Source organism: Aethalodelphis obliquidens, unplaced genomic scaffold (genome assembly GCF_003676395.1).
Source record: "Aethalodelphis obliquidens isolate GAN/ISIS:26980383/991018 unplaced genomic scaffold, ASM367639v1 scaffold8, whole genome shotgun sequence".
Classification (NCBI taxonomy): domain Eukaryota; kingdom Metazoa; phylum Chordata; class Mammalia; order Artiodactyla; family Delphinidae; genus Aethalodelphis; species Aethalodelphis obliquidens.
The window spans coordinates 54948283-54968907 of NW_020837952.1; the positions used below are offsets into that span (position 1 = coordinate 54948283).

A 20625-nucleotide genomic window follows, 5' to 3' on the forward strand; every position below is an offset into this window, starting at 1 on the left:
TCTAATTTTCAAATTTCCCTGGGACACAGAACCATTGGTAGCTGGTATCAACTGAACAGAGAGGGGATGTTTGCAAAAACTGAACACTGCCTAATTTTCTGCCAAGCCTTTACTTACGAAATAACAGTCTTTCCCTTTCTCCATCATCCTAAGACAAATATAGATGCTTGATCGGATATTGAGAGTCATAAAGCTGAATTCCCTGTAAGAGTTTGATAAATTAAAAGGCAAAAGCTCATATATAATGTTTAGTTATACTGTGAGTCTTGTGAGAAGCTTAGAGACACCCCATTAACTCCCCAGCATACAGAACTCAGTCTGACAGCTTTTTGGATGCAACTCCTCTCACATCTTTCCTCAAAGATTACATTCTAAAAATAACCAGGAGGGGACTTCCCTGGTGGTCCAGTGGTTAAGAATACGCTTTCCAGTGCAGGGGATCCCACATGCCGTGGGGCAACTAAGCCCTTGCACCACAACTATTGATCCCGCACGCCACAACTAGAGAGAAGCCCGCGCACCACAAGGAAAGATCCCGCGTGCACAACTAAGACCCGACGCAGCCAAAAAATAAATTAATTAATTAAATATTTAAAAAATTTAAAAAATTAAAAAAAATAACCAGGTGATTAGGAGAAGAGGTTTGTCTCACCAGTGGACTTATCTGTTATTTCCTTGTTATTGTGAGTTGAATGGCATGACGGAGCAAAGGCGAGCTGGTCTACAATCAATTCTCAAGGTATTATGTCTAAAGGGTCAGAACTTCCACAGCATAGCCACAGCTTTGCAGATGCCCGCATCATGAGAGTTGAAATAACAAAGCCCACCCAGCAAAGGTGAAAGCCAAGGGCACCAAAAGGCCTGCCTTGACAGCTTTCTGCCATGCATCCCCTCGAACATACAGCTGGTCCAATGCCTCAGTGACTATGAAAAGTGAGGACTGCCGCCAGGAAGCAGTGCATCGCAGAGCAAGGATTCAAATAAGCAGCTGGGGGACTTCCCTGGTGGTCCAGGGATAAGACTCTGAGCTTCCAATGCAGGGGGCCCAGGTTCGATCCCTGGTCCGGGAACTAGATCCCACATACATGCCGCAACTAAGAGTTCGCATGCCGCAACTAAGGAGCCCGCCTGCCGCACCTAAGACCCAGTGCAACCAAATAAATAAATATTAAAAACAAAACAAACCAACAAAACACAAATAAGCAGCTGGAAGTAGGCCCAGGAGCAAAACACTGACAATCCTCTCACCAATCCAGTGGAGAGATGCAGCCTTGGAAACAGAATGGTGGTTGGGTGACAGGTGAATATGCTGTATTCCACACCATCCTGGGGTAGGTCGGTCCCAGAGAAATGCTGAGACCTGAGCCAGTCTGACCACTGGGATTTAGAGGAACAGAGCTCGCCCTCCTCCGGCACCACAGAGGACACTCAGCCTCCAGAGAGTCCCCATGTCGCTCCTGAAGGCTCAAGGTCATCCCCAGAACGTCAGCTTTAAAATGAGGATGATTGTTTCTGCACCACCGTTCCGCCTCACTGGGGAGGGCTATGGTAAGAAGGAAAAGTTGAATTTATAAAGATATTGAAATGTGATAAAAAGTACAGATAATTTTTGTTTCGGATGATTGTTTTGTTTAGCAGTGGGAGAAAAGATACACTATGGGAAAATATATACTATGCAAACAGGTTTAGGCATTTAGCGCTGTGCTTGGCTCAAAGGAAGCATCTCATAAACGTAATAGGAATAAGTATAGTCAGAAGTAATAAGCTGTAAGAAGAAACTGATGTGGGCCATGCGGTGGGTGGAAGAACTGGGACAATATAAGGTGCCTGAAGGTGCCGAAAGGGGTGCCTCTGATTATCACTTCCACCTAGTAGAGGGCCCTGCAGGAAATGTGGGACCCAGCCCAGCTGATGGAGCTGCCCCGCAGAGCGGGGCAGGGAAGGCCCCAGGGTCCAGGGACAGGCATTCATGGGGGCCTGGAAATCAAATCTCAGGGCAGGAAGGGCCTCCAGAGAACCCTCAACAGGGGAACCTTGAAGCCAAACCCGGTCTCCTCCGTAGCAGCCCAGCTTCTAGCTGTTTTACGAGGAGGGACATTCTGCAGAGTCAACTTTCATGTGAAGAAAGTTTACTGTGGTTTGAGATTGTTTAAAGACCACTGCCCTAATTCTACACTCTCACTCTGCAGGTGGAAAACTGAGGCTCGGAGCAAGGAATGCCCCACTCTGGGGTCAGCCAGGGGTGCGATCTGAGCCGCAGATCCTGGCTTGGGTCAAGCCTGGTTACTGAGCTGCTACTATTGGGCAAGGTGCCTACTGTGCACCAGGGTCCCACAGGGATCTGCTTGGGTGCTGTTTGGTGTTTTGGACCCTCGAGCAGGTGAACAGGGACTAGCTGGGCCGGTTAGAAGTCTGCTGGACTGTGCTGGCAGGGGGTGGCTCTATCCCTAGAAACTGGCAACAAGGCCACTCCCTATTGACAGGAGGTGGGGTCTCTGGGCAGGGTGAGGTCTTCACTGGCTTCGAGTCACTCACCTGGGGAAGACGCAGGTTCTCAGAGGGAGTGTTCTAGGGGACTCCAGAGGACTCATCTCTCTCTAACCCAGTATTTATTCCATACGAGACACTGTGCCCAATGCTTCTAAGTGTGAACCCAAGAAATTGTTTCACAATCTATGAAGCAGGCGCTTTTAGTAAACCCAGGTTACAAAGGAGGCAGGGAGAGGTTAAGTCACTCAGCTGGTGGTGGGTGAGGCTGGGATCTGAGCCCACAGGCTAACTGGAGAGCCCCTACTTAATTTTTCTTTTTCTTTTTGGCCGGGCCGAGTGGCTTGCGGGATCTTAGTTCCCCCACCAGGGATTGAACTCAGGCCCTCAGTAGTGAAACCTTGGAGTCCTAACCACTGAATCGCCAGGGAATTCCTGACAGCCCCTACCTTAAACTAACAAACAGGGACTTCCCTGGTGGTCCAGTCGTTAGGACTCCACACTTCCACTGCAGGTGGCACAGGTTCGATGGGGGAACTAAGATCCCGCATGCCGCGTGGCACGGCTGAAAAAAGAACCAAACAAACAAAAACCTACTTCTTTATTAAGCCAAAAATTGCAGGAATGGTAGAGAATTTCTATATGCACTTCACCCAGATTCCCCAATTGTAAATATTTTGTCACATTTTCTCAATAATCTGTTCTCTCTCAATCTCGTTTTGAACCATTTGAGAGTAAATTGCAGATAGATGCCCCTTACCTCTAAGCACTTCAGTGTGTGTTACCTAAAATCAAGGACATTCTCTACCATGACCATAGGACAATGATCAAAACCAGGAAATTAACATCGAGACGATACTATTATCAGACCTTATTCCGATTTTACTAATTATCTTAATAACGTCCTTCATGACAAAAGAAAATTCTGGGTCACACGTTGCATTCGATCATCTCCTTTGGCTCCTTTAATCTGGAACAGTTCCCCTTTCTTTATCTTTCATGATCCTGTCATTTTTTCTAAGCACACAGTTCCAGTTATTTTATAGAACTTCTCTCAGTTTAGGTTTGTCTGATGTTTCCTCATGAGGAGAGCGATTGTATGAATTTTTGGCAGGAACACCACAGAAGTGATGCTGTCTCCTTCTCCATGAATCATTTAGGAGCTACGCATGTCAATTTGTCCCATTCCTGGTGATATTAACTTTGGTCACTTAGTGAAGATGGTACCTGCCAGGTTTCTCCACTGTAAAGTTACAATCATTCTATTCGTAATTAATAATTGTCCATGGAGAAATACTTTGGACCCATGTAATATCATGTTCCTCATCAAATTTTTGTGTCCACTGGTGATTCTTTGAGGAATCGATTATTACTTTGTGGTCTTAATTGTCATTTTCTAATTCTGTCCTTCTTTTTACTTGAAGGAGGAGTTTTCTCATTTATTTATTCATATCAGTTTGGATTCCTCTCTTATTCAGTAGGTTATAATCCATGGTTACTGTTACTTCTTTTGATGTTCAAATTGTCCCAGATTTGGCCATTAGGAACCCCCTTCAAGCCAGAGAGCTCCCACTTTTAAATATGACATTGCACCATGTCCCTTGACCTTGACCAGAAAGGGAGACACATCCGTGGGGAGCAGTCCCTGCTGGGTGGATACTGAAGCCCTGACCCCCTAATGCAGGCAGGCAGGGGATGGGAGAGGGTTTAGGCAGCCTGGTGTCCAGGGGTGTTGTGCAGACCCACTGGGGATTCATTCACTAGCTGAGCACCTACTATGACCTCAGCTTTTGAAAAGCTCATTGAAAATGGAGGGTAAAGAAAATAATCGCAATTGTGCAGTTTCTAAAACTGAGAACTTTTTACCCCAAGAGGTAACATGAGTGGCTCTCCTTGATATGTAAATATAAGGTAAGGGGAATTGTTTGAGTGCCAGACATAACTGCTGCAATATTTGGTCACTTGGGAAGCTAGTGGGCCAATCTGCATATGAAACCCAAGGCCTTTGGGAGGTAAGGGATAGATGTCACAATCCCAGGTGGACAAAGGCCCACAGCCCAGAGGCAAGGAAGCGTAGCAAGGGCTCTGAAATCAAAGTACACTACATCAAAGGAAGAGGGAGCCTTGCTGGTGACCAGGGCTCCACACAAAGACCTCCTAGTTGGGGAGGTCCTAGGCCCTACTCAGTAAGATAAGGTAGGTGCTGTGATGTCAGTTTCAAAAAAAAAAGACATGACTCTTGGAGTGACAGCAGGCACTTCAGGCAATGGAAACACCATGAGCAAAGAAAAGAAGGAACTGGGACACTCTCCCGTTTTGCCCCCAAAGCCGCCTCTTTTGGGTGGAGCTCCAGGCCCTGAATACATCCCCACGTTTATGCTGGGCCCCACCCAGTTGGACAGAGCCCCAAACGTCTGGATCAGGAATTAGTTAGGTCTGGATTCAGACTCAAGTTCTTATACTTCCTGGCTGGGTGACTTTGGAAAGTCACTTTACCTCTCTGAGCCTTCACTCATTTATTTCTTCAACGTGCGTTTATTGAAGGCTTACTATGTACAGAGCACTGCTCTAGGTACAGGACGTGAAGTGGTCAGCAAGATAGACAAGGTTCTACCTTCATGAAATTTACATTCTGGTTGAAGACAGACACTGAATAATAAGCAAATACATAAGCAAGATAATACCCTATGGGAATATTAAGGTAGTATAAAAACGAATTTCAGAGGTGGGGGCTCCTTTAGCCAGGGCTGTCAGGAAAGACGTCTCTGAGGCAGGGACATCTGAGCTCCTCTAAAGATGAGAAAGAGCCAGGCAGTGAACAGAAGAGGAAACAGCAAGTGCAAAGGACCTGTGGCAGGAATGAGCTTGGTGTGTTTGAGGAACAGTAAGAAGGGCAGTGTGGCTGAAGAGTAGTGGTGAGGGGAGAGAGACGGGAGGTGAGGCTGCAGCGCTGGGTAGAGGCCAGATGGCTTAGGGCCCTGTACGCCAAAGAGAGGAGTACAGTTTATATTCTAAATGCAAAGGGAAACCTTTGAGGGCGTTAAGCCAGAGGGTGGGAGAGTGTGAAACAATCTGATCTTTGTTTCGAGAAGAACATTGGTGTGCAAAGAAAGCCTTTAGGGGCAAAGCGAAGAAGTTATCAGGAGCCCTCCGCCATTGTCCAGGTGAGTTGATGGTCCCTGGATCAGGTGGTAGGACTGGGGGTGGCCAGAAGTGGTCAGATGCAGGGTAGTGTTGGAGGTGGAGCCAGCCTGACTCATGAAGTGAAGAGGAAGGAGAAAGGGATGCAGCAAGGCTCCTAGGTCTGGGCTTGAACAGCTGATGTGGGAGAGACTGGAGGTGTGGGTTGCTGAGGTAGGGTTAATGCTCAGGAGTTGGATTTTGGCCGTGCAGGGTATGCAGGCCCCATCTGGTACCAACGTGGAGGCATTGAGTGGGCAGTTGGATACAGTCTGAAACTCAGAGAAGCTGTTCGCTCTGGAAATACAAATTTGGAGCTCCTGAGCCTATAGATGGCATTTAAAACCACGAGACTAGATGAGATCATCAAGGCAGAGGGTGTAGGTCGAAAGGAGGCCCAGAACTGTCGACTGTAAAATGAGACAAATGACACCTTCATCCGAGCGGCTCTAGTGAGGTGTCACGTGAACGCCCCTAGCCGCGCTCTAACTGGGATTGAAAATTCTGGGGGCGTGGCCTCGATGTGGGCGGGGTCTTCCGGGGCGGAGTTGGCAGGGGGCGGGGCTGAGGAGCTGGGAGGACGCTGCGGGGCCGGGGGGCGGCCGGGGAGGTGACGTCACCGCATGACTGAGTTTTTATGAATGAAAGGAATCCTGTGAGTGAGTAATTCCGGGAAGCTCGCCTTACAACTCCGCGCGGCCCCCTGAGCTTCCCGCCCCACAACAAAACTCGGCGCGTCGCTCCCGGGAGCTGGGCTCGGAGCGACCCGCGGTCGGGACCTGAGGGGAGACTGACCAGGGCGCGGGCCGGGACAGCAGCTCGGAAGGCAGCGGGACCCGCGAGTGCCAGGGACGCCAGGCGAAGCAGGCCGAGAGGCGGGTGAGGGTCGCTGGTCCCGGACCGGGACGGGCGCGCGGGACCCGGAGGCGGCAGAGTCTCCGCACCCCGGGAACGTGCCTGGGGCAGGGCGCCGGGGCTCACTCAGTCGGTGCTCCCGTGGATCCCTCGCCGGGACGACTGGCTTGACGACTGGTGGGGGGGGGGAAGGGCAGAGGTCCGGCGGGGCCGAGACGCGGCCGAAGCAAGCTTGGCGAGGTGCGGGGGTTAGGGGCCCCATTTGGGGGGCGCAGGCCGAGAGGCGGCGAAGCCAGGCAGGAAGGGACAGCGCGGGCTGGCGAGCGTCAGCGTCCGCCCAGGCGGGGCCGGGAGCGGTGTGTGAAAGTACGTGACTCGGTGAGAACAGTCCCTGGACCGGTGCCCGCGGGCCGTGCGTGCGCGGTTTGTTTACGTCCGAGGGCGGCCGTGCGTGTGTGTTCCCTGGCCACCTTCCTGGGTATGCCGTCAGGTGCGTGCTTGCGCCGTGTACCTTGGGGAGTGTGCGTGTGTGTGAGTGCGTGTGTGTGTGTGTGTGTGTGTGTGTGTGTGTGTGTGTGTCCGCGCGCTCCCAGGAGGATAAGGATCCTGGCGCCTGTGTACCAGCGGAGCGTACCTCGGAGAGAGAGTGACCACAGGAATAAACACGGAATAGGGACGCAGCTAGAGAAGCGCCCCAGTCCATAGTCACAAGGGGCCCGGGAATTCTCTCCCGGGTTGTCTCCTCTCCACCAGCCGGCGGCGTTCAGGCCCTTGCTCTCCCCGGAGTTTCCCAGGACCGCAGCCATGTGACCGCGGTGTTTGTCCCCCGCCCAGAGCCGGCGCCTTCAGCCACAGGGTGGGGCGAAATATCAAAGATCCCACCGGGCTCGTCTGGGCGACGAGGTGAGGGGGCCACCCCTGGCCCCAGCACCCTAGTGGGTCTGGCAACAAAGTAGGCTGGGGTCCAGGTCCTTGTCCCCAGGTTTTCTGGCTAGCTGGGGGAAGACAGACTCCCCTCAGGACTCTCCTTCATCCCCAGGGTTGCCCAACCCTTCAGTCTCAGGAGAAACAGGAAGAGCCAGAAAAACCCACGGCAAAAGTCAGAGGTAGGAAGGGATACCACGCTTCCTCTGGGTGGTCTGGGTTCTAGAGGTTGTACCTGCTGGGTCAGGGAGGGTGAGAACCCAAGGTTGGGGTGGAGCTGGTTTCTGCACTCCTGGTGGTTTCAGTTCACAGGTGGGACTAGTCAGACAGACCTATGGATGACTGGACCTGAGGAGATAGCTGAGGGCCTGGGCCAGGCATGGAAAACAAGCAGTGGGACTGCTGGTCTTGGCGCATGAGGGGGTAAGGCGAGAGGGGTGGGGCCCCCAACCTCGCCCCGCCCCCTCCCCATCAGCCCCCTGCTGAGGGAGGCTGAGGGGTCGGCTGGGAGTTAGGGATTCCTTGGTCCTATTCTGCCCTCCCTGTCCTCCCACCCACAAGGCTACAGAATCATGGGGGTTGGGAGGAGGGCATTGAGCTTGATTAGATTACCTTTTTAAAAAAAATAAATTTACTTTATTTATTTATTTTTGGCTGCATTGGGTCTTCGTTGCTGCATGTGGGCTTTCTCTAGTTGCAGCGAGGGGGGCTGCTCTTCGTTGCCGTGCGTGGGCTTCTCATTGCAGTGGCTTCTCTTGTTGCAGAGCACAGGTTCAAGGCACATGGGCTCAGTAGTTGTGGCTCCCAGGCTCTAGAGCGCAGGCTCAGTAGTTGTGGTGCACGGGCTTAGTTGCTCCGCGGCATGTAGGATCTTCCCGGACCAGGGATCAAACCTGTGTCCCCTGCATTGGCAGGTGGATTCTTAACCACTGAGCCACGAGGGAAGTCCGATCAGATAAACTTTTAACTTTGAATCTTTGAGCAGCTACCACAGCTGGGAACTTCCATGTCCCCATCTGCAACAGGAACTAGGTAACATCCAAGGTGGTAGGATGGGAGTAGAATGGGGGAGGTATGGCAGCCTGCACACACAGACTAATTTCCAGGGGAACAGTGGGAGAGAAAGCAGAGCCGACCACCCCAGGCTGAGGCCAAGGGTGTCCAGAAGTATGTGGAGTCCAAGTAAGGGAGGCGGCCGCCAGGAGCACAGGAATCAAGCAGGCCCATCCTCAAAGCTGGGCAAGAAACATCCTTGCGTAGGGCTAGGGACCAGGGGGGTGGGGGGCAAGAGGGAATGGCTGGTTGACTCAGTCATAGATGGAAAGCTAGTACTGAGAGGTTTAACCTCCCATGGAACCACCCCTGGGCCTTCAGTAGGGTCCAGGACCCAATGTCGGCTCCCTTGGCCTCTGTGCCTCCCTCAGTCCTAACACTTTTAGCCTGCATTGCCATGGAGCCCATCAAGGCCTAGATGCTGGGGATAACATGGTGAACAAATCAGATCCAAAGCCTGCCCTCTGGGAGCTTACAGTCAAGGAAGGGAGATGAAGTTGAAGGAAGAGCCACTAACCTAAATGTAAAACCACAGCTGAGATGGGTGGTATGAGGGGGATGTCACTGTGGTTAGAAAGTATATAACAGAGCTCTGACTTAGCCAGGGCAATCAAGGAAGGCTTCCCTGAGGAGGTGACCAGTCAGCCAGGTTGTCAGTTCAAGTGAGGCTCATCTATGAATGCCTTGAGGGCAGGGGCTTTGATTCAACTTTGGGTCTAAGGAAGCCCAGCACTGAGCCTGGCACCTACAGGGTAGGTGCTTCTTGGGTGTTTGCTGATTGAATGAATGAACGAGCACTGGGTCAGTATTCTGGTAGAACTCCACAACACCTAGAGAAAAAGGCCTGGGAACCCCAGGGAAGCAAGAAGCCTGGGCATGGGCTGTAGGATTCTTGAAGCAGTTTCTCCAAAGCGAGCAGATACTTCAGGGTCCGGGTGACATCCTCCCCCCACCCCCCTCCACACACACCCCGTGTGACCCTCTGGGAAAAGTGCAGAGATGGTCGAGTTTACTGGGTGCTCATTCATTTATTGTCAGCCTGAGGATCCTGGAAGAGAGTGGAGAGAGAACATAGTGGAGGCCCAAAGGGCTGGAAGGGAGGCTGGCGTCCTAGGGTTTTGAAATGGGCCGAACATGATCAGGTTTATAGGTTTGTGTCAGTAATGCTCCCTCTGACAGCTCCTGGGGGAGGATGGATGGTGGGGTCAGGGGTGGAGGCAGGCACAACTAGAGGCCAGTGAGGAGGTGGCTTTGGTCATGGTTCAGCTGAAAGAGGAAGCGGTCCCTGGCTATGCAAGTGGAGCAGAGGGAGGGTTGAGGCTGACAGTCTCTGAGTTTGTGTTCTCATGCCCCTGCCCCCAAGAAGCCTTCCCTGATTTCCTTTCCCTTCCTCCAGGGTCTCTACTCTGCTAGTGGTCTTGGAGCTCCATTCTGGGCCAGAATCTGACACTCTAAACTCTGAGACTGTCAGTGCTAGGAGGTACCCTAGGCTTGGTGGTTTGGCGTGTTGGGCCCAGAGAGAGGAAGTGGCATACCTGAAGTCACACAGCGGGTGTGAGCAGGTGGCAGAACCTGAGCTGGACCCCCAGGCTCCCACTTCCCAGCTGGGCTCTCCCAGCTTTGCTCCCCTTCCAGCAGGGAGGAGGCTCCACCAGTGCTGGCTGCCAAGGCCCAGGAAAACACATTTTTTCCCTCTGTCCTCACAGAGGAAGCAAAATGGCTCAGCAGTCAGCGAGGAGCCCATGCCAGCGGGTGGGCCGTCTACTAGGGGGCCGGGGATGTGGCTGCTGACTGGGCAGGGCAGCTGTCAATCCCCCAAGAGTAAGTTCATTCTCCAGGCCGCCAAGGGAATGTTAGGAACCTGCAGACCCCAGAGGTCAGCTCTGCCGGCCTCAAGAAGAAAAAGGGAAGAAGCAGGGCTGGGGGCGTGGGGGAAGTGCGGTGACTGGCAATGAAGAAAGAGCCCTGAGCTGGGGGTCGGGACTCCTGGGTTCCAACCCACCACTGCCACCAAACAGCTGCCCTGTTGCTTCAGTTACAGAACAAGGAGGTTGGAACAGCTGCTGTCTCAGGTCCCAGGTCTACCGGACTGGCCGAGGCAGCCTGGTGGAGGACCCTGGCCCCTTGGCTGACAGCCCAGCAGCCCCTGGCCTGGAGTTGGAGGCTGAAAGCCTGAGGTTATCGGAAAGGTCCCCCTTCTTGTGACTTTCCCTCTGTGGTTGCCTGATTTTGCTGAGCTAGGACATTCCTGTGCAAACATAGGTGCCTCAGCTGACATCCAGCATGTGCTTGAGGCTGCTGAGGCCAGGTCAGGAGGAGGAAGATGAAAGGAGGGAAGAACAGGTTCAAAGCTTCCCTAGGGCCCCAAAGTACTTAGAATCACAGCCAGCAGAGGGGGTGGGGCCTTCAGCCATTAGACAGAAGAGGGCATGGCCAACAATTTCCTCTTGGGCCTAATCTGGAGGGCTGTGTTGACGAGGATTCTGAGGTTGTGTCCAAGCTCAGTGGAAAACAGTGCTATGCTGAGAAAGATTCAGGGGCTGTGTCCAACCTCAGTGGGAAAAAGTGCTGTGATTGATTACTGACGTCTGTGTTAGGAGTGGAGGGAGGGGTGATGGTGAGATAAACCAACCATCTGCCACTTCTGGTCTTGTCTAAGCCTCTTGTATTTTACACGCTAATACTATGATGATTGTCCCCACTTTATAAGTGAGGAAGCCAAGGTCCAGAGAGGAAAAATGACGTATCCGAGGGGCCATGCCTCCCGAGTTCTGCATCAGCCCTAGCACCCTGTGCTCAGCACCCAGCAGGCTCTCAGTTAACCTACGTCAGGAGAGGCTTCCCCTCTCCCATTAGGCTCTCCGTGTAGCCCAGACCGCCTGGGTGTCACCTAACACCCCAGCTCCCTGAACAACCGGCCAGGGGGCCTGGATATCTGTATGTCATTTGCATATCCCTAGCAGACCCGATACAAATCCTAGCACATCAGAGCTGGGCAGCCTCGTAGACTGGCAAGTCCTCCGCTTCACAGGGTTGGAGAAACAGGGCCCAGAGAGGGTGCCCTGTAAGGGCCACACTGGGAGGAGACACATGGCTCAATGTGGCCTCAGTCCCAGGATCCACCCCCTGTTAGCTGTGTGACCCTGGACTACTCTATTGACATCTCTGGCCTCACAGGGTTGTTGGGAGAACTGGGGTGATGATGGTGTGAAAGGGATCAGGATTCAGTCCTGGGGCCTTTACAGGTGTTCAGAATTCCTCCTGATTTGGGGGGAGGCAGCCATTCACCGGCTGTGTGACTTCAGGCAAGAGATGCCCCTCTCTTGTCTTCACCTCCCCCTGGGTGAAGTGAGGAGGCAGGGGCCAGACGGTCTCTCAGGACCTTTCCTGTGTGGCTCTGGCCAGCCGGAGCTGCCAAATCAAAGCGAGGTCCCAGGAACTGCGACAGGCCCAACCCCTCCTGGACAGACTCAGCAATTCTAATAACCACCCAGGTGCTCACTGACCTCTCCGGTTTGTACCACTTAGTTCCACCAAAACCCTGCGAGGCAGGTATTGTTTGCATCCTACAGATGGGAAAGTGGAGACCCAGAGAGATGGAGTGGCTTGCCCACCGTCACACAGCCTGGAGCAAAGAGAGATGGGACTCAAACCCAGGCTTTACCCTTAATCCCATGTTCCTCTCCCATACCCCACCTGGGAGCCAGTCATGAGGATAGAATCCCTTCTGCTCCCTTCCCATCCTCCTGGTGTCTGTGTACCATCCCTGCCATGCAGAAGCCAGGAGGCAGATGGAAAGCAGGAAGAATCGGAGGTAGGGCCAGGAGGTTTGTCTCTCGATGGTATTCAGCGGGGCTTGGGCTTGGCACTCGGTTCAGACTCTGACAAGCTGGGTGACGGACAGTGTCATAGACCCATTCACACTTCACCGGTGCCTGCTCCCTGCCAGCCCCTGTGCTGGCAGCCTCAGCACCCAAAGCTGCCTGGGCCTGGTTCTTGCCTGTGGAGCTCCCTGTCTGGTAGGGAGTCAAGGAAACAGACCATTACAACGTGGGGGAGAACTGCTGGGGTGGGCGGTGTTGAACAAGTCCTAGGAGCCTGGGAGGGCTTCCTGGAGGAGGAGATGTCTACGTCCAGGGCAGAAGGCTGAATAGTAGGAGTCTGCCAGATAAAGTGGGGGTGGGGGGAGAAGTGTCACAAGGTTTGGGGTGGCCCAAAGGCAAGAAAGCATAGGATGAGAGGAAGTGTAAGCAATTCTGGGACTTCCCTAGTGGCGCAGTGGTTAAGACTCCGTGCTCCCAATGCAAGGGGCCCAGGTTCGATCCCTGGTCATGGAACTAGATCCCACATGCATGCCACAACTAAGGAGCCCACGTGCCTCAACTAAGGAGCCTGCCTGCCGCAACTAAGACCCAGCACAACCAAATGAATAAATTAAATAAATATTAAAAAAAAAAAAAGAAATTCCTTGTGGCTGGAGTGCAGAATGGAGGCGGGCGGTAGTGGGAAATGAGTCTGGGGTACCTGTGGGTTAGTAGATGGGGTTATGTGATATGGCACGAGGAGTGGTTTAGCTGGATAGTTAGACCTCTTTGAACAGGTGGCACTGAGCAAAGACCTAAATGATGAAGAGTCTATGGGGAGATAACAGGGAAGAGAACAGTAAAGAGAACAGCAAAGGCCCTGAGGCTGGAATGAACCACTCAGTGAGGCCACTGTGGCTGGACCACTGGGGCAGAGGAAAGTGGTATGAGATGAGTTCTAAGACAGCGGGGGCCTTGAATGCCAAGGTAGTGTGTTTGGGTTTTATTCCAAGTGGGAAAAAAAACTGACCTTGGCCTCCTGTCTCCCCTAGGTCTCAGCCCAGAGGGCACCTTCTGCAAACATGTCTGTGGATCCCCTATCCAGCAAAGCCCTGAAGGTGAGAAGGCAGCCCTTATTGTCTCTGGTCCTCCCCTCCCTCCCTGCCCCCGCTGAGCTCCCATCCCAACTTCCCCTTCAGTTCCTGGAATCCCCAGGAGTGGCTCAGCACTCGTGAAGCCACTGAAAGGGCCCCGGGCTGGGAACCAAGAGGCCAGGGTTCTGGCCACAGGCTGTGTGCCCCGAGGCAGGTCACTTCCCTCTCTGGACCCGCTTCCCCATCGGAACAACGTTCCCTGGGCTGTAGGACTTCAAAGGTGCTTTCCTGGGTTTCTCCAGCTGAGTCCAGGCCCGGTCGCTGGGTTAGAATCCGGGCTGAGCTCTGGGGTGGCTCCTTTTGTGTTCAGATCCCGGTTTGGCCCGGTTTCCCCTTTCGGGATTACTGCTCCCCTTCCGAGTCTTGGAGCAAGTCCAGCCACCACCTCAGTGCCCCTGGCGGTGAAGGGGGAACACTAGCGGTGGAGGGGGAGCCGTCCCCAGCACCTGCTGCGCGCCAGGTCCAGAGCTCTGGGCCCGCAGGTCGCACTGTGACCCTGGGCCTCAGTTTCCCCATGCGCCCGACCTGCTGCCCGCAGATCAAGCGCGAGCTGAGCGAGAACACGCCGCACCTGTCCGACGAGGCGCTGATGGGGCTGTCGGTGCGCGAGCTGAACCGGCACCTGCGCGGGCTCTCAGCCGAGGAGGTGACGCGGCTCAAGCAGCGGCGCCGCACACTCAAGAACCGCGGCTACGCAGCCAGCTGCCGCGTGAAGCGCGTGTGCCAGAAAGAGGAGCTGCAGAAGCAGAAGTCGGAGCTGGAGCGCGAGGTGGACAAGCTGGCGCGCGAGAACGCCGCGATGCGCTTGGAGCTCGACGCGCTGCGCGGCAAGTGCGAGGCGCTGCAGGGCTTCGCCCGTTCCGTGGCCGCCGCCCGCGGGCCCGCCGCGCTGGTGGCTCCGGCCAGCGTCATCACCATCGTCAAGTCAGCCCCGAGCCCCGGCCCCGCCCCCGGTCCGGGCCCCGCCCCCTGCTCCTAGTGGCCGCCGAGCCCCGCTCGCTCCGCCCACGCCCATTCTCCAAACCACAGGCCCCTCTGACCCCAGCTGCCTTCCCTAAGTGCCTAAGCGCAGTCTCTGTCTCCAAGTGCCATATCTCTGCAGCCACCAGCCCCCGTGGTGAACACACACGTTCCCTCCCCAGAGCCTGTCTTCCTCCTGCGGCCCCTGAAACTGGGACCTAATGGTCCTGGGGAGGGGCAACGGTGATGAGATAGGAGGTAGGTGGGGTCGGGGTCTGGGGTTTCCTCTGGTAGAAAATTTCAGACTTCTTAGTTTGGGAGGAGGGGATACAGAGCGGATTAGAGAAGGGCCATCGAGGGGAAGACGGCCACCCCTCATTCTGTAACAGCTCAGCTTGTGCCATCAGCCCCTCCCCACCCGCCAGGGATACAGGACTAGGCTCGGCCCGGTATGGGTCTTGTGGGGCTGTCTAGCTGGGAAGCTGATGCTCCCGCCTCCGCCTTGCACCCGGATGCCTGGCCTTCCAAAGCTGGAAGACTCATTAGAAATCACCTAGTGAAGCCCACTTAACAGATGAGAAAACAGGCCTGTATCGGACGTGCCCAAGGCCACATATGCTTAGTGGTTGAGCTGGAACCCTGTCTTCCCACGCTGCCCTGAGATTCCAGCCATGGTTGTCAGGGGGACAGCGGCCAGGACCTGAACAGGTGGTGAAAGGGCCTCCGTGGCCTGGGAGATGGCTCTCTGTGAGTCAGGTGAAGAGAAGTAGAGGGAGAGAGAAGGTGATGCAGATGGAAGAGAGGGAAGGAGCTGGCCAGGCTCAACCCTGGGCTCTCCCTGCAGCCAGGGAGCTGGCCAGCCAAAGAGAAAGGGGACCAAGGAGGTGACCACTGTGGCGGTGGGGAGATGAGAAGACAGATCCTATGGTTCTGCAGCCTGGGATAGGGGTCCTTAAAGGGAAGGGTCCCACCTGTCCACCCTGTGGGATGGGGGCTGACCACTGCCATTGATCGCCATTCTCTTGGGAAGCCCGGCCCAAGCCTCCCCCCACCTGCCCGCCCCCAACTATACAGCTGCTCCTCCCTGCTGTTTATTTATTGCACGAATCTAAGTTATTCTCCCCAGCCAGAGCCCAGCGCCCACTGCCCGGGAAAAGTGGTGTGTGGCCCTGAGCTGGACTTTATATTTTATATCTGCAAATAAATCACATTTTATCTTATACTTAGGAGAAGCCGGATGGCAAAAACAACCAAAAAATGTTTTTTAAAAACAATTGCCCGGCCCCCGGAATTTATTTATTTTTCTGACTTACAGTAAGCGAGTTATCCGCCTTCTGTATTTTGTAGACTTTCTGAATAAAGTCAAGTTCTCTTTTTCCACAGTTTAGAAGTGTATGTCCTGGTCTATGGTTTTTTTTGGGGGGGGTGTTCTGAATGAGGGGCCCAAGAGGGGGTTCTGCTTTCAACCCCAGACAGGCCCCTCTGCTGGGTGGGAAGGTTAGCCCCAATTTGCAGAGGAAGGAATTGTGCCCCATCACTAGCTCTTGCACCCAGGCTTGGTGCGGGGGCAGGTTAGGCGGAGGTGGAACCGGGCAGGGTGGTGCCCAAACATCTGTCCTTCCATCTGGTTGCCTGGGGCCAAGGAGCTTCCCTGGGGAAGGCAGAGCCAGGAGGATAATGATATGGGGGGTTAAATTCCCTGGGCATCCCTTCAGCAAATAAACAGCCCCGCCCAGGGAGGAAAATTCCCCGATTGAAGAGTAATCTTTCCAGCCTTTCACATTGAGGTCAGATTTTCTACAGCCAAGTAAAAAATATTCTCCTCGTGTTCCAAAAGGGAGAGAAGTAGCTTCCTCAACCCCCGCCTGCGGGCCTGAAGCACAACCCTGTGTCTCGTCCTAGGCCCCAAACTCCCTGTAATTCAACCCAATCTGCTCGCCCAATGGGGTGTTCTGTGGTCTGTGGGTCAGGGAAATCGAGGTGTGTTTTTCTCTAGCTGTATGACCTTTGATGACTTATTTCGCTTCTTGCAGCCTCGGTTTACCCATGTGTACAACTAAGGTACTCTAAGGGCGTAGGTGTGACAAGCACTGGGAACCTGAGGGGCTGCAAGCTTTAACTCGCAGAGTGAACGTTTACCCAGCGCACCTGACAGCGGTGAGGAGGATTTCTGCGTGGCTGGGTACGGAGGGATGGCGGGGCTGGGAGAAGGCTGCTCCTGTCGAAGGTGCAGGATCTGAGAGCTGGGGAAGGGCCAAACCACACGGTTTGGGTTCTCCCCTCACAGGTTGGGGCCCAGGATCCTGATCCAGAGACGCCGCGCTCAGGCCGGCAGAAAGGGCAGCAGGAAGCTGTCAGGGGGACGAGTGGAGGTTGGCTGGGCTGGGAATTGCCCCCACCCACGCTGCATTCCTGAGTGCCCCCGTCAGCCAGGCCAGGCCCCAGGAAGGCATGCGGCGGTGGTAGGAAGGTGCCAGGTGTCTGGCGCATGCCCACTGCCCCACAGGCCCTGCTCCAGGCCTCCTTACCCCTGGGGGAAGGCGCCTTGGGTCCCAGGGTGGAGGGTGGGCCCAGGGAGGCAGGAAGATAGCCTGCCTGAGGACCCTGGGAAATCTCTTCCAACCCCTGGGAGACACCTGCAGGAATGGGGCTGCCAGAGTATGGGCCCCCCTATCTGGTTGACCAAACTGGGTACGAGCTATCAACCCACTGTGCACGTCAGCCCTGTGGGGTGTTGAGGAGGGTGGACCCCTAGTGACCAAGGCTGCCACCATGTCCCACTGGCCAGGGGAGGGGGAGACACTTTGTCCAACAGGGGCCTGGACCCCAACTTCAGTCTCTGGCAATGGGAATCGCCCCATCACCTACACCTACACCCGGAAGGAAGGGGGCTTCCTAGGACACCCTTGTCCACAACCACTAAACTCACCCCCAAACACATACAAGGGAGCCGAAGAAGAGGAAGGAAAAAGCCTTACCCACAGGCAGAGATTTCAATACAATCTATATTATCTCATATATATTTCTTTCTCACTGTATTTGCTCACTTCTGTCACGCATTTAAAATGTCACAGAGACCAAAATAGAGCGGCTTTCTGGTGGAACTCATGGCAGTCACACACGAGATACAAAACTAGGGGACTCTGTCTTCTCATACATCATACAATTAATTTTTCAAGTATTTTTTATGTACAAAGAGCTACTCTATTGGGGAAAAAAATTAACAAAAAAATAAAAAATAAAAAGACAAGGCAGATTACACATCCTAGGAAGGAGGGGTGGAGTGGTCGGGCACGCGTTCCCAGCCCCCAGCCCCCCAGGGGCTGCTAGCTCCCTGCCACGGAGCCCTGCATCCACCATGCCAGCGGGCAGGTAGCAGGGTAGGCAAAGACCAGTGGGGCAGGGAGTCAGCAGCACACTTTGGCCTGGAAGGAGAATCAGAGAAACAGATTCATGAAAGCAGATGGTGGGGGCGGATAGAGGTCCTCCTGGGACGGGCTGCCTCCTGCGTAGCCTGCCGCCACTGGCCAGGCCCACCAGGGGCCTGAGAGCTGGTCTCCGGTATCAGACATGCAGGCCTCTGCGCCTGCCACCTGCAGAGCTGGCTTGGTCACTGAAGGAGGCCGGGGAACACTACTGTGATGGAACCCCCCTCCCGACCTCGGCACAGTTCAGTCCAAGAGTGGCCAGAAGGAGAGATGCCACAGCGAAGTTCTGCGCCCACAGGGCAAGGCCCTTCTCCCCTGCTCTGCCCCCTCCTCCAGGCTGTTGCAGCCCAAACCCATGTGCTCTCTGGGTTTCAAGTGACAGAACGCTCTGCCTGTATGAACGTGCATTGTGTCCCATCACAAGGCTCTTCCGAAGACAGTGGCCAGTATAAGCCCGGCTTGCCTGGGGGCTGTGGCCCCGGGAGGCTCCATGATATGGGTGAGGAGGTGGGGGAGGGGGAGGGGACTGGTGGTCCTGGCCACCCGAGGCCTGTCCAAGGGCGCTTGGCCCAGCACTGCAGGATCCTCTGAGTGCCAGCAGCTTAACAGGGGGCCCCCAGGGAGTGTCTGGGACAGGCTGAGGGCCCAGTGAGGGGGAGCTTTCATATGTGACTAAGGCACAGAAGAGATGGGCCTGGGGGCCAGATGAGGCAGGACACCGGGCCCTGTTCGGATACGGGGCCAGAGAGAGGAGTCTCCCATCTCCTGGCTCCCCGCCACATGCCCCATCCCTCCCTCCTCCCTCCCGGAGGACGGTGCTCCTCCGGAAGCTGGAAGCTGGTCTGAAATGCGGAGACCAGACCCTCCCCAGGAAACAGGAGGGAGCAGCCCCAGGGAGAGAGACCAGGATCCAGCAGAGGTGCTGACTGCTCAGCCTGGGAAGGAAGGGTGGGAACCCCTGACCCTTTGAATAGCTGGGAAGCAAGGGCTCTACCCAAAATGCTCTCAAGAGGAAAGACCGCAAGTGGGAGGGCAGTGTGGGCGGCTGGCTGTCTTCAGCAGGCCAGGAGGAAGGGGCACGAGGCAGGCAGAGGTGCAGCCACAGAGAGATCACTCAGGAGCCCAGATGCACCTGAGCACCCTTCTGAGGCGGGACCCATGGCTCTTGGTGTCTGGCTCTGACCCCTGCAGCATGCCAGCTAGGCCTGGGTCAGGAGGAAGGTCCACAGAGAGCATCCGTTCCCTCCTCCCTCCTCCTGCCCAGGGTGAGGCTAATCTAGCATCAGACAGGGGGACAGGGGAGGGAGCAGGCGGGAGGGAGAGCCCGGGTCAGAGTATTGCACGGTGTTTGGGGGAGGGGCTGAGAAGGCTGCAGCCGCTGGTCCACAACACAAGCGTCTGGGCCTGGGCACGGCTGGTCCCAACATGCTGCCGCCAAAGGACGAGCTGCAGGGGCATGGGAGTTGCTCCCACTGTCCTGTGCCCGTCGTCCAGGCAGTAGAGCCTTGGCCTTGTATAAACATTCCTGAAGGCTCCTGGGTGAGCCTGGGCCATCCTCTGGGCAGACAGCATCTGGCTGTTCCTCTTGAAGCGATATGTGTTTCTGGTCCAATAAATTAAAGGGCACTGCCGAAGCTGTGGCAGCCTGCCTCCCAGCCTGGATGTGAGGCTGGAGGCGGGGCACACCCTGCCCTGGGCCAAGGTCCCAGTCCTTCCCCGCCAGCAGCCGCACCTAGAACTCGTCATCAGAGCTGAGCAGGAGAGTCTTCTCGTTGTCCCGGGTGCCAGTGAGGCTGTGGGAGCGTGAAAGGCCGTGGGCACCCCCGCGCCAGGTGGGCCCGGGCTCCAGGGTGGACTGCTGCGTGTACTGCTGGTAGGCGGGGGAGAAGTTGTGGATGGCATCCTGCACGATGTCGTGCGGGTTCATGGTCTCCTTGAGGCTGCTGGAGATGCTCTTCATGGGGGCGCAGCGGCCTGCAGGGCGGGAGGCGGGGGTGAGGGGTCTGGGCAGCGGGAGGCAAGGCAGCCTGGCCCCCTGCCCCTGGTCCCGGGACCGAAACCCCTGCCCCAAGGCTGTGTCATCTAACCAACCCCTCCTGGGACAGAGAATGGGGTCCCGGACATGAGAAGGGACAAGCAAAGAAATGGCTCCTTTGGCGGGGTGCAGAGTGGAGCGCACCCCCGGGGAGAAGGTAAGCAGCCACTTGGGAAAGTCTGGCAGGCGGGAAGGGAGCTGGGGCGGAGACTGGTGTGCTGCAGGCGCGAGCCCGAGCACCCTGGGGAGGCCAAGACAAGCTCCGCGCCAACTGGAGACAGGGAGTGGAGGGGAGGGGCCCAGGCTCCACGGCACTGGCCCAGGCCCCGCTCGCCTGCGGGGTGCTCCCCTTCACTCTGGGGAGTGGACCAGGGACCCGCTCCATCAGGACAGGCCGACAGGGGCCTGGACCCACAGCGGAGCAGGCATCTTGGCTCTTGACAGGACAGGGGCCACCTGCCTTGAGGTGCTTCCTCGTAATTCCCTAACAAATCATCCCCAAGGGCTCTGGGGGGGCAGAAATGGCCCAGGCCCCCAAACCGAGATGGAAGGGGTGAGCCCGACTCTGGTCCCAGGTCTTGAGACTCAAACGTGCATGCTCTTTTCCCCTTCACGCTCTCTGCCACGGAACAGAACCAACTCCCCAGTTCCCCACTAACAGGCACCGTGCCCCCAGACAGTGCAGGGCATGTTCCAGGACAATGAGAGACCAGGACGGAAACAGGAAAGCTCTATGGAGGGCACCC

General features: G+C 55.4%; 2 protein-coding genes and 1 pseudogene across 8 annotated transcripts in view; 1 reads left to right on the forward strand and 2 right to left on the reverse strand.

Annotated features, from left to right (window-relative positions):
• Window positions 1-559: 559 nt before the first annotated feature.
• Window positions 560-6573, reverse strand: LOC113620345 (succinate dehydrogenase [ubiquinone] cytochrome b small subunit, mitochondrial pseudogene; annotated as a pseudogene).
• Window positions 6115-17405, forward strand: MAFF (MAF bZIP transcription factor F). 5 transcript variants are annotated; one of them, XR_003433005.1, is made up of 5 exons: window positions 6117-6546; window positions 13355-13420; window positions 13995-14674; window positions 16450-16573; window positions 16704-17405. XR_003433005.1 is itself a non-coding variant. In XM_027107649.1 (4 exons), the coding sequence occupies exons 3-4, from the start codon at window positions 13385-13387 to the stop codon at window positions 14433-14435; spliced, it is 477 nt and encodes a 158-aa protein (XP_026963450.1). In that variant the 5' UTR covers window positions 6115-6546; window positions 7562-7628; window positions 13355-13384; the 3' UTR covers window positions 14436-15803. The 5 variants fall into 5 exon arrangements, 3 of the variants coding, with proteins under 3 accessions (XP_026963450.1, XP_026963448.1, XP_026963449.1); XM_027107649.1 differs by lacking the exons at window positions 16450-16573; window positions 16704-17405 and adding an exon at window positions 7562-7628 and having other exon boundaries at window positions 6115-6546; window positions 13995-15803; XR_003433004.1 differs by having other exon boundaries at window positions 16450-17405.
• Window positions 17404-20625, reverse strand: part of TMEM184B (transmembrane protein 184B) — a 49010-nt gene continuing 45788 nt past the window's right edge. For 2 of the 3 annotated variants that reach the window (XM_027107644.1, XM_027107645.1), the window contains one exon: window positions 17404-19818. In XM_027107644.1, coding sequence (XP_026963445.1) covers window positions 19577-19818 — 242 coding nt within the window. In that variant the 3' untranslated portion in view covers window positions 17404-19576. The remainder of the gene's footprint in view (window positions 19819-20625) is intronic. The other variant, XR_003433003.1, reaches the window with a different exon arrangement.

Coding starts and splice junctions, on each gene's coding strand:
- MAFF (XM_027107649.1), top strand. CDS start 13,385: ATGTCTGTGGATCCCCTATCCAGCAAAGCCCTGAAG. Junction 13,421..13,994: donor TATCCAGCAAAGCCCTGAAG/GTGAGAAGGCAG, acceptor TGCTGCCCGCAG/ATCAAGCGCGAGCTGAGCGA.